The sequence below is a fragment of the Platalea leucorodia genome (assembly GCF_965183815.1).
Source record: "Platalea leucorodia genome assembly, chromosome: 5".
Taxonomy (NCBI): Eukaryota; Metazoa; Chordata; class Aves; order Pelecaniformes; family Threskiornithidae; genus Platalea; species Platalea leucorodia.
Genome location: NC_138827.1, coordinates 88,697,273 through 88,709,783, shown reverse-complemented (window position 1 = coordinate 88,709,783; position 12,511 = coordinate 88,697,273). Strand labels below are relative to the sequence as shown.

Sequence of the window (12,511 nt, the reverse complement as noted above, 5' to 3'; positions counted from 1 at the left end):
GCTGACACCATTTTTTGTCTCACTTAGGAGCATAAAAATTGTCTAAAAAAAGTATTTCAAAATTACCTGCAGAACCGTTACCAGAAAACTCACAAGCAACATGAGCGAACACCCACTTCATGTGCACCCAGAGGCAGATCGGGAATGCTGGGCTTGCACGTCTGCAGCCTTTGTGACCATCTGGAGAAACATCATCCCTCTTTTGTGGTATCTACAACCATGGCATTCAAGGGCCAATTCCCTCTTCTGTTCTTGTACCTTAGTCGGCTGACATAGCCTTCAAATTCCCACTGTGTCTAAGCATGGTTTGGGCCACCAGCCCCATACCTCACAAAACACAAGGTTAAGCGAAGCAAATTCAGGACGACATTTCTGTTCTGCCCTCAGGCCTTAACTACTGGAAGGTTTTGAAGTTGGAAAAGAATAGTTTTTCATTTGAGCCACAGAAAGGAAGAATAAACTAAAACCATCTTTACAAGAGACACTGCAGATACGGGCAGTGAGGAAAGGCCCTTTGGGCTGATACTTAGAGAAGCTCATTTCTATCCTTGCTCAAGTGCTACAGAGGTTAAAGACCTGCTACAACCTGCCATAAAAGGCAAAACCCACATTAATAGGAAATGTGTTCCCCTCCCCCATTCCAAATGTATTTTTTATGAGTAAACATTTCTGTATTAAGACTTACTGTCTTCAAAGATCCCTTTTATGTCCCAAAGGTAACCATTTAAGTGATCTTATAACAGCCATTACTTATCTTTACAATGGGCAATGCACATGAACTCAGTGTCTGAGACTTTCATTTTGCTATATATTTTTTAGTAACTACATATAAATCCAGCCTGTTTCAAGTGTCAGTGACTATATGTGGCCAAAAGATAGCCTTGGATCTTATTTCAGCTGCTAAGACATTGTTTCCAGTGGAATTAAAAGAAGCACAGAAATTTGCAGAACTCTTTTTTTTTCCTCCTAATCCTTTTAGCTTGCTTACAGAAGTGATGCAGCATGCACAGACCTCAGAAAGAGAGATGCAAATGTTTTTCACACATTCAGCCATCTCATATCTATTTTAAGAGTCACTGCTCCAGCATTTGAAATACAGCACCCTGCAGTAAAGACGTTTTAAGTACGTCTTTGCAACAGCACATGAAGGTTCCTCTGGAGTCTTCCAAAGGGAAAAAAATTGCACAAAACAATGGTATTGCCAGCTCCTCTGCAGCTGATTACAGTATTAGAGTGTGCACGTGCACGGAAGGCTAGCAGGAAGGAAAGCTGAAAATAAGTTTTCTCTGAAACTGTCATCCCACGTCAGTGATTTTCTTCTCCTTCCATCACCTGGTCTCCAGAACAACACCTTTCCTAAGAGTCTAATTACAAAAGACTTTGCTAAAACCACTGTCTATTGCTTGGGTCAGGGTGAAACCCTGAAGCTCTGCATGGTTTCTGTAAATTCATCCAAGCCTGTCCAAAACTCTGTCCAGGTACTTGAACTTCTGCAAACTGTTTGATGAACCTCACCCATAGATTATGCATGTAGGAAATCCTCTTAAACTGGGAAAATTCATTTTCTCTTGTTTCAATCAAGAGATTTACACAGCTATTAACAACACGTTGTTCTCCAACTGAGTTTGCCAGGTAAGATCGCCTGACAAACTTTCTTACTCCAGAGCACAGCGTGACACCTTGGAATAGTCAACTCTATGTACCCCCAAGCAGTCTCTCCACTATAGATATTGCAAATGCCTTTGCTATAAGAACTTAACCTTATCTTCCCTAGCCCTGAAAATCTGTTTTATTGGGCTCCTTTGACAGCAGCAGGATGACACCTCAGACATATGAACAAGGTCACTCTTGTAACACAGTGCCCAGGGGCAGCAGCACCCTCTTGCAGGCAGCGGGGAGGGGGAAACGGCAACCTCTATGCAGTCTGACCTGTTAAGTGCTTCAGTATGACCAATGCCATAAACATGCTAACCAGATGCTGATGGATGGGCCTCGAGGCCCAAAGAACAACGCACGTTCATTATATAAACAGGGGGGCGAAGGGAAGTCAAGCAGCTTTCCCAAAATCATGAAGGAAGTTTGGGGCTGGATCAGGAACTGAAACTAATTTTCCCCAGGCTCAGTTCTGTGCCCTCACCGTAGGAAGCCACTGAAAAATTGGGTACCTTCACATAAGCAGCCTCTGGGAGCTGGGTCAGCTTCCCACAACACATAATAATTCCTCTCATTAAAACGGGATGTGCAAACCAATGCCTAAAGTCCTCACCTTTATGTTTCTCTGTTTTTACTTTAAAGTGTGGCTGTAAATGCCTCAATAAAGAACATCACCAGCTCTACCTGTGAACTGATATGAACAAGATTAAGCTTAACCTCAAGCCTTATGAAGGTGGTATTTCCATGCTTTCATGCAGGACACCGGTATTCACAACAGCCAGCATGCAGAAGTGGCAGCTGCTTGGTTCCCCGATCACTTCTGTCCCCATCCCACAAAGAGCAGCCATAAAACAAGGTGAGCCCCAAAAAGAAAAACAGAGCAAAGAAAATTCCCGCCCCCCCCCCCCCCCCCCCCCAACAGAGCAAAAATTTCACTTGGGGAAAATCTAAACATTTCCCAACACTTTGGACCCAGGGTCAGGAGTGCTGAGCCCTTACCACTCTCTCTAGGCTCGGAGCAACTTGTTAGATGCAGAAGTATCTCTCTCTTGTTTAAACGATTAAACTGTTGTTGAAGGAGTGTACACGGGGCCAGGGGCTTACAGGAAGATATCTCTTCTATCGGATGGTTTTCAGAAATGCTCAGACACTGATATTTTATATCAATACAATTGAAGTCATCAAAACATCTACTTTAACTGTTTACTTAAGGATGCATCTGTTGCAAGCTGTGATTTTTTTTTTTTTTTTGAAAATCTGTCAGAGTCAGGAGCTGATCCATGTAAGAGAAGAGGACAGCTTTCTGGCCAAAACAGCATCATTCAATCCCTGCAAATGTTGCTGTATTTTAAAAATCAGATACTAGTGGCAGTAAACATAAATATTTTGCTTGCACTACTCCTGTTCTTATTTCAAATTTACTTACACTTGGAAGCATTTTCAATGGAATACTGTCTCAAAAATATCTGGGATTCCAGGAGAAGGAAAGAGGTACACAAAAGAAAAGGAGAGAAACCCCATGGAGCTCTCTGACAGACTGTAGAAAAGGCAGAATTGATTTCAGACAAGCTATTGTGAAACCTTTTTCATTTGTGTTCATGTGGGATCACACTCAGTGATTTTTTAATTTATTTTCATTTTGGACTGAGTCAGCCTATGTGCCTGAACTTTTGTTCAGTTCTTTCCACAAAGGTTTGCCTGATTTCAACCCAACATCACTATGGGAGTTGCAGAACACCCAGTGCAGGTCACTTCCAAACACAGGTAAGCTCAGAAGTTTAACATAATCCTAAACCAGTCAGCATGAAGAGACTATATCCACTTCATTCCTTCACGGTAAGAGCTAAACTTACAATCTTGGCTGAGGTTTATTCTTTGTCATTACCGTTAAGGTAAGAAAACTCATCCTGCCAAACAGAACCCATACAGAATTCACGGGATATTGATTTATTTCAGAACTTAAGATTTCTGCAAGTTATGTCCCACTTGGTTCTGGAAAAAATTGTAGCACCCTAATTACAAGCCCACTGTGCTAGGTACTGGACAGAGGCACTACCAAAAATGAGTTTAAATTCAATAAAATCCTATTACTGCTATTGAACATTTTCATACTCTTATGCACCCAAAACGAATGATACTGACTGCTGCAACATGGTGTTCTCAAAGGCACTATATAATGCATAGACAGCTTGTGTTCAACTCTCCTGAAGGGAAAGAAACAACTCCTCCATATGGCAGATGGACATGAGAATTTGTGTCACTTGACCACTATTATATGGCATATCAGTGAGAGGAAGGACTTCCTAGTGGATATGGTGACCCAAGGGACCTGGGCTAAGTCTTCTATACCACCATGGATGTCCCATGTATGCTACCTATAAACTTCTGAAGTCACAGAGAGAACCAGTTCTCGACATCTCTCTGAAGCAGCTAAACCCATTACAGCCACTTTGGCCTTGGAAAATCCTCTCTGCTCCCTGTTTGCAGAATGGGAGCAATGATATCTCCCTGTTTTACCAGGATGCTCATGTGTGGAGTGAAGTGCATGAGGCTGAAGTATTCAGTATTGGGGCTGGCCAAGGTAAGAGAACCCCCCACAGGACCTGGGCTCCCAGAGCCCAGGCAGCACAGTTCATGTTCTTTTATTAAAAAAAATAAAAAATGGCACAGAGGAACAGTCTGTGTCCCCACAGACCTCTGCACCTCGCTCGTCGCCACATGAAACCATGAAAACAGACCACTTGATTTCATGGGGGGCAGTTTAAAGAGGAGACAAGCAATGCCAAGTCCTCCTTTTCATCTGAGGCATGTGGCTGTCTTCTGAAGGCCATGCAGAAATTCTTTAGGAAGTGCCAGGCATACAAGTGCCATTTCTTGGTGCTGGTATTGGATACACAGCATTTCTAAGAACATTTTTCTCTGCCACTTGTCTGACCCCGGGAGCAGTCCCACTGCTCCGCACAGGCAGCTGTGGAACGCTCTGCCAAAGCCTATCAATTATTTAGCGTCAAAAGGAAGACTTAATCTGTGTGATAAAAGAATGGATTTTATCTAAGGCTTGTTCCCCTTAAAGTGATTTACACAACTAGCCTCTCTAGTTCCTTCCCTTAATGTAATTATTTACTTTTGCATTAATAGCCTTCCTCCACTCGTGTTATTTTTAGGAGTCTTTTGTAGCCTTTAGAATTTACTTGCTTTTTCCTTGTCTTTTTTAGTGGGGATTTTAAATTGCCCATCTCTCTGAACGGGCTGTTAAAACACCAGTTTTGTCAATGCTGGCGTGAAGCTGGAGCAGCTCTGGGAAGCAGCTCCCCCGGCTGTGTTGACACTTGGGTGTCAAGTTTGCCTCTGACTTGAGAAGCCACAGGGTGAGATTTCAGTTCAGAGCTGGCAGTCAGGGCTCTCAGACTGCTCCTCAGGCTACAGGCTGATGAACGTGAATGAAGGGCTTTAAAGCATTAATCTAGTCCCACCTTGGTTCCTTGCTTTAACCCCACTCTGCAATTTTGGCCAAGTCAGGAAGACTGGGATTTGTCCACCTAACATTAGCCACCTCAAATCAGACATGAAGCCCTCAAGGGAACAAAGCAGGCATCTCCACAACGTGATTTACTCCACCCTAATGCAAAGGGATCCCAAACTAGACACCTAACATTTAGGCAGCCAACCTCACACAAAACAAGTCCCATTCCTGGTCCCCCATGATTATGGCAGGCTCAAATGCCACAGTTAATGGATGGTGTTGGGAGAATTAATTTAAAAAACCTGTGCAATTCTCAGATGCTCAGGCAAAAAGCTGCCAAAGAGGCTAAAAATTCAAACTATGGGGACATGCTGGCAGCACAGAGGAGACAGTCCGGGAAAGCACCATGATAAATATAATCCATTATCACCACTGGATTTTCTTACTTGACTATAAATGACCAACCCACAAATAGGTAAGTTTAGCATTGGTTAAAAAGGTTATATTTAGGTATCCTCTCAGAGACACTTTACTGAAGTCTAAACTGGATCCACAGAAAAGAAGATACATTGGTGCTTGTCAGAGTAAGGTTTTGGAGCTTACAAAACAATAGAAAAGTGGAAGCTATTATTATTATTATTACTGCTATTAATGATAATAATAATACACTCACAAAATACAAAGGTCCTTCAGGTGGTTGGGATCATCAGTGCCAGAACCAGCCTGTGAAGAATACTTTATTTCATTTTGAACTCATAAAAGCTTTTCAAGTTGGCGTGCAATCCTGCTGTGTGGTTAAGGATAAGGTTAAATTGCTCTGTCTTCAAAGTACTTCGGCATCTGTAATGGGCTGAAATTGTAGGAACTTTTGGTATGACAATTTGGGGGACCTGTACACAATCAGTGAATGCTGGCTGATATTATAAAGTTGCTGCATCATCAAATGCTTTGGTGATACGGACTCTAGCATCATCTGTAAGGGCTATGCAATGTGAACCAAAAAGTCTGTAAACATTAATGGTTATCCACTCTGAGCTTGCACCTTTGCCCACAGGGCTGGCTACCACACAGAGAAATCCAGTATAGGGTCTCAGGAAGGGGGTTCCCCCATGAGGGAAAAAAAACAAGTGGCCAAGAAGTAGGACTCCAATCACTTGATTAGGGAAAAGAAAGGGTTACCCTACAAAGATGCATTGCTGACTCTCTTACAGAAGAGACTAGAGAGACTCAGCATTGCAAGCCATGGATAGAGGAAAGAGAGCAGGCAGAAGAAAAGACGTTCTTTTTGTGGCACAGTTTGTGGTAATTTTAGCTACTAAAATTCTGTCCCATGTAGCTGAAGAAATAAACCTGCTGCTCCCAGAGTGCTTGCCGCCATGCTCACACACCAGATACTGCTCATTGAACATAAAAATGGTGCAGCATGGCTTTAACTTCATCCATCTCTACATAGATTCCTCTAAACCATCCCAAAGAGCAGGTGTCAGGCAACCAGCGTGATTCAAAATTGGCAGCTAGTCACAGGCCTTCATATCCCACAACCGAGGAACAGCCTCAGCATTGCACCAGTCTGAGCATCTGAGACCTCCAGCTTCCCAAAGGGGCACGAGTGGGTACACAGGAGAGACCTGTAGGCAATCTGGCCACCCAGAAGGGCTATGGTGACAGTGTAACCCACTTTAAGACCCAACAGAATTATTTTTGTATAAGACTGATGGAAATGTTCAGGGAAGAAATACAATTCTTAATCGCTCTCACTCTTACAGCAGTGTTGCACTGAAGCCCTACCCAAGGTGGGGGCCACTGAGCTATATGCAGTAGATACACAGTGGCTGTCAGGAGAATTTAGCAGTCTAAATTCTGGGATTTTCCCATCATTCTGTTTTAACCACTTGCCCCCTTCCCTTCCGCAGCCAACCCAGACTTTTCTGTTAACTGTGTATCTCAAAGTTTTAAGTTGTATACAGCAAAGCAATGCGGGGCAGGGAAGCTAAGAATGTGCTTGTACTGGTTATATTCCTTTTCCTGGAAAATGTGAACAACTGAATGAAAAACATTCTTTGGAGAAGATCCCTGCCTCTCCGAGGTGGACAGAGGAGATGGCTTCATAGGGGCTGTTCTCCTTCTAATTTGTCTGAGTCTCAGGCCACACAAACTATATATTTTTTTTCAATGCACTGAGGTCCGCTGGGATGCTGGCATTTCCTCCTCCTCATTTACATGGTCTTCCCATAATCCAGCACTGAGACAAGCTGAACTGCACAAGGACTCCCTGCCAACGCCACTCGGGGCTTGCTTATAGAAGACCTCTGGAGAGCGATGGGAGGTGCTCCCTGCCCTTCTCCTCTGCCTATGAAAGGGCTGAGTGTGCTACTTCTGCAGCACTGAGCATTCCCGCCAGCACATAAATCAAGTGACCAAACTCCATCCCAGTCTCTAATCCACTGCAGAAAAGCCCCACGCTCTGCCCTTACAGCACACGTGGGGCAAAGAGCTGTATTTCATCAACTGAAACCTTAATATCAGAGGAGAGTCGTTACCTCCTGGAAAAAAAGTGTAGCCAGAGTCTTACTGGTTCTGCAGCTTGGTTTCCCCATGTTTACACCAAATGACTTGTTGAACTTCATTATATACAAAGTATTTCCATAGATCAGAGGCAGGGAGACCTGTGCAGCTAACATAAAATAAATTACCACCCTGTGATAAATGGTTCTATTAGCAATCCAGATTGTTAAACTCAGATACAACAGGATGAAGGGAGCACTGCCCCATTCATTCTCCCTGCGGCAGATACTGAGTTGTAAATAGGTTATTTTGTGTGTAAATAACACATTAAAACTCAGCATTAGCCGTGTCTTTTGATAGAGAGGAAATTGTTCCAAATAAATAATCTCAGACAGGAATGTAAAATAAGCCAGATTTAATAGTGCATGCCTGCTGCAGCCGTGTTAAACATGACTAAAATGATAAACCCCAGAATATACTAATAGTAAACTATGCTCTGACATCAAAGTAATGAGGCTGTATTTTTACCCAGCTTTAGAAATGCTAAAATTAGTCTTGACAGAGCCAGACATCAGAAAAATGTTTCAAACATAAACACCATCAATTTGGGAACTTGGTGTTTGTGTCATGCAGAGGGTGGGGTGGAGAGGGAAAGGTGCATTCTGGGCCTTGTTAAAGTCAGGCAGTTAGCATTTAGGAGAATTTGTATTTAATTTTTATTACAAGATGAGAAACCCATCTTCCTAAATATCTCTGCCTTTGAAAGAGTGGCTCATTTAAATTTCTCCTCCAGCCACGTGCCTGGGCTTCCCCATGCGTGCTGATAGGGAGGATGTGGCAGTGCCAGCCTGGAGGACCCAACCCAGTCTCACTGACGTGGTGCTCTGCTCCAAAGTCTCTTACCCTATGCAGCAAAATGCACTTTTGCGCTCTGCAAAAGGGTTTTCTAAACATGAAGTCTTACGAGTTTCCCTTCCAGAAGTGGAGGCACCAAAAGTGAGAGGCTCTTCTGCAGATCTGACTGTCTATAGCTCCTACATGCTGTCATAAAAACCAGCTTCCGTCTCTGTCACACACACACGTGAGCACCTATTGAAACAGAAGAGAGGAGCTTTGACTCCTTGGCTGGCATGATTTATGGAAAAGTAGAAAATTCGGAGAGACTTCCCTGATGTCATTTCTGCAAGGCCAATTTCTGAACATCTGATCAATGATTTACTATAAAAAAAAGTCACAGAAGATCTCTAAAATGGCAGCCTCAGTAGAGTAAAAATATGAGATGCAGATTGTTCATATGAAAGGACTCTTCTCCACTTACAGCATCAACAATACCGATCTCTTTTCCTACAGCCATAGCTTAATTTGTTCAAGGCTGCAAACATTTGGGACAAATATCCAAAGCAAGGGAACTAGAAATGGAGACTGGACATATTATTACCTTATAATAATATAGTCTAAATAATAATATAATAAAATAGCTATTCTTCAATTGTTTAACTAATATTCAGTTTACTACTTCAATTACCTTAATTATAAATAAAACATTATGAATCTTCTCATTTCTACAAGGGAAAAAGAAAACCTTATGATCTGAGAAACATGCTATATTGGCACTCCATCTGTGTGACTCAGTAGAATAAAGGGGAAGAAATGTGTTGCAAATTACGTTTGTTTGGCTCTGGAGAGCAGCTTGGTGATCTGCAGCACTAGCTGAGCCTTGCTGCCACTTTCTCACATGCTAGTACAAAGAGTAAGACCTCTACAATAAATAAAATCAAGAGTTTGTCTTGGGTGAGAATATAGACTTGTTCATATGGCCCCAAAGCAGCGTGGGGAGCTGGGAGGCCCTCCTTTTAAAGTTCTTCCCCTCCTCAAGTTGAACAATGTAATTAATCTCTATACTTGTTTGCTTTCTTCTGTCAGAATATGAACATAAAAATGTATATTTCTGGCCTGTTATGAGCAATTACACTAGTTTAGTGAAGCAAATATGTTATGTTAGCATGAATACCATGTAAGTACAGCCTCATTGCCACCCAGCCTTTTTGTTATTATCTGCTAAATCACACCTTGCAATTAACTGATGTTATAAGACAACTTTGTATTAATTTTTCTACCTATAAGCACACGCACTGTGCTGCTCCCTTTCAGGAGTATGTATTATGTCTAACCAGAATTCAAAGGAAAGCCCTCCAAACCACAAGAGCACGTGTATCACCTGCAGAGTCCCAGGGCCGGCATCCGATCACACACTACTTTGCTGCTAGCCATTTTAGGTCGTTTATGAGCACTTCTCTTCACAGCATGACATAGATTTCACTCTTTACATGTCATTACACAATGCTTTCATCATGATTCTCCTGACATCTTCAAACAATCCTCCACTTACTTCTCCACTTCCTCTTAATAAAAGGAGAAATATTGAGCCTGTAAATCATTCTTTCCAAAGACAAGAGCACACTTCTAACAGGACGTATAATACTGGATGCTTAAAAACCAATCAAGTCTCTGGGGGTGCCAAATATGCCGATTGACACTCCACCTCGGGGGCATCCCCATTTCCATCGCATCTCTGGAAACGTGGTGACTGCTTCCTCAGTGGAGGCACTCGCAAGGCACGTGCCAAGTGGGGAGAAGGTGCTTATTCACAACAGCACATCTGTGGGTTTTGAATTTTAGCACATGCTTGGACTTTGTTGGTACCAATCGACCCTCTGGATCTGCCAGTCACTAAGATGATGCCTTGAGTGGGCTGCCTCATGGTTCCTACAACCTGTGCTTCTTCAACAGGGATCAAAATCTGCTGGCGGGATGGCACACTCCTGCATGTTGCTGTCTCTGCCTTTCCCCTATTTCTGCTGCCGGGTGAGCCTTCCTTTCTGCTGCTTTGCATCATGCTCACAAGGAAGGTGGCTCAAACACATTCAGCAGCATGAAATTGTTTTTCTCTCCAAACAACTCTGTGTAAAAGATTTTCTAGTTCTTTTTAAGAAAAATGTTCCTTTGGCTAACAAAGACTAACAAAATTTATCAAACACATGAACTAATCTGACAGATTATAATCTACCAGCTGCTGCCGTATTCTGTACATCTGAATCTTCCCAGGCCAATGTGGAAATGAAAACTGGGTAACAAATGTGTTGAAAAGGAAGGATACATGAAGCAGATTTAAGTAATTTGGGCTGGGAACTATCTTCAAAACTCAGCCAACATAAAACACAAACTCTCCAGCCGAGCAGTGTAAGAAACAGAGGAGCCTGCAGCAGAGTCATGCTGCTCTCCTGGGGTGATGAGAAACCACCCTGCAGTGCAGGAAGGGGAGGGGAAGGGTTCACTTTGAGGTAGACTCTAGCTAGCAATAAGGTATATTTTAAAGAGGAAAAAAAGCTGCCTGCAAAGTTTACACAGCTGGGATGTCTCTTGTCACATCCAAGCTGGTGCTGCCCCTTCTAAGTTTGTCTCCTTACACCCTGTCCAGAAAGGATGCCCAGTCCCAGTCCCCAGCAAGGGTAGTGTGATGCCTCCCTGGTGGGCACAGCCTTGCCCACAGCTGGAGCCACCGTGAAGGGCCCTGGCACCGATTTGAAGATCCACCAGCACATGTGTGCCAGCAACGGATGTGTTTTCTGGGGCTGTATTTTGCCTGCTGTAGTGGGCGAGGAGAGGCAGGAGCAATACGCCTGCATGTCCCCCTGCACACTGGTGTTATACCCGCCAAAAACGACCCCATGCCCATGGGTGTCCACAAAAGCTTCCCAATTGACTTCAACACCAGCAGGACCAAAATCTTGCCAAAAACACTGACAGAAAAAGAAATCAGGACTTGAGCTATTTCTGACATTAACAGGAATGGCGCAAACGAGGGGGTTTCTTTGTGAACCTTCTTGCATTGGGGCTGGGCGATCCCAAATTCTTCCCTAACCATGAAATCCCAGCAGCAATGGCTGAAGCCAGTGCAGTCTGTTTAGCTCATTAGCAGGATCACAGCCGGCACTCAACACCCCTCCCTGACTATGATAACAGGGCACTCCCCCAGCTCCAGCCAGCCTCACCAGCCACCCTTTAACTCCTCCATGGAGGAGCAGCAGGCACCATGCTGCCTACACCACACAGCACTGGTCGGCCAGTGGCAAGCAGTGACAGGATGCCTCAACTCTCCGACAGCCACCTCTCGACATCCCTCCTCTCCCTCACCCCAGTCCAATTCTCTAGGAGCGGCAGTGACTCGTCACGGTGCGGTGACGTTTGGACGCCACGTGGTGACACAGCTTCCTGCTCCTGTGACCTCTGATGCCCGACAACCCCAATAAACTCAGCATGTTCACAGGAGGACAGATGCCACCGTACTTATTAAATTCTTACAGTCTAATGAAAAACACCCCTGCTGCTTTCAAAGTGTGGAAAACATAAAGTACCTCCTTGTGCCACTGCTGCTCCTGCAGCTGCTAAAGGAGTGGATTTCTTCTCCGTCTCTGTAAAGCCATTCCCCTCCAGAACTGCACCTTTCCCTTCTTTTTTCCCAGCAGCAGTTGAAGCAGAAGTTTCCATCTTAGACATGCATCTTCCAGCTCAGCAACCCTGCAGGACATAAAACAAAACCAGATTCTGGTAACCGCTCAAAAAACAGGCAAAATCAGCTCCACGAGGAAGCAGCCGATGGTTCGGCAGAGCTCAAAGGTAAACAGCGAGCAGCAAAGATTTCCTGGGTTTCTAAATCTAGCAATGCAGCCAGTACAGGCAGAAAGGGCACAATCCTGCAAAGGGATGGGTATTCTCATATCCTGCTGGCTTCAGGCAGTTGAAGACCTAAAAGGATCAGAACCAAAATACATTTTTTCCCCACTTAAACTTGGGCTGTATAACAAACCTGACAGGTCCCAGGGGCTTTCC

General features: G+C 43.8%; 1 protein-coding gene across 2 annotated transcripts in view; it reads right to left on the bottom strand.

Annotated features, from left to right (window-relative positions):
- Positions 1-12,178, bottom strand: part of GLI2 (GLI family zinc finger 2) — a gene marked incomplete at both ends in the record, with an annotated part of 141,868 nt that extends 129,690 nt beyond the window's left edge. Inside the window, one exon of one of the 2 annotated variants that reach the window (XM_082312418.1) lies at positions 12,037-12,178. In XM_082312418.1, coding sequence (XP_082168544.1) covers positions 12,037-12,178 — 142 coding nt within the window. The remainder of the gene's footprint in view (positions 1-12,036) is intronic. The other variant, XM_082312419.1, reaches the window with a different exon arrangement.
- Positions 12,179-12,511: the final 333 nt, after the last annotated feature.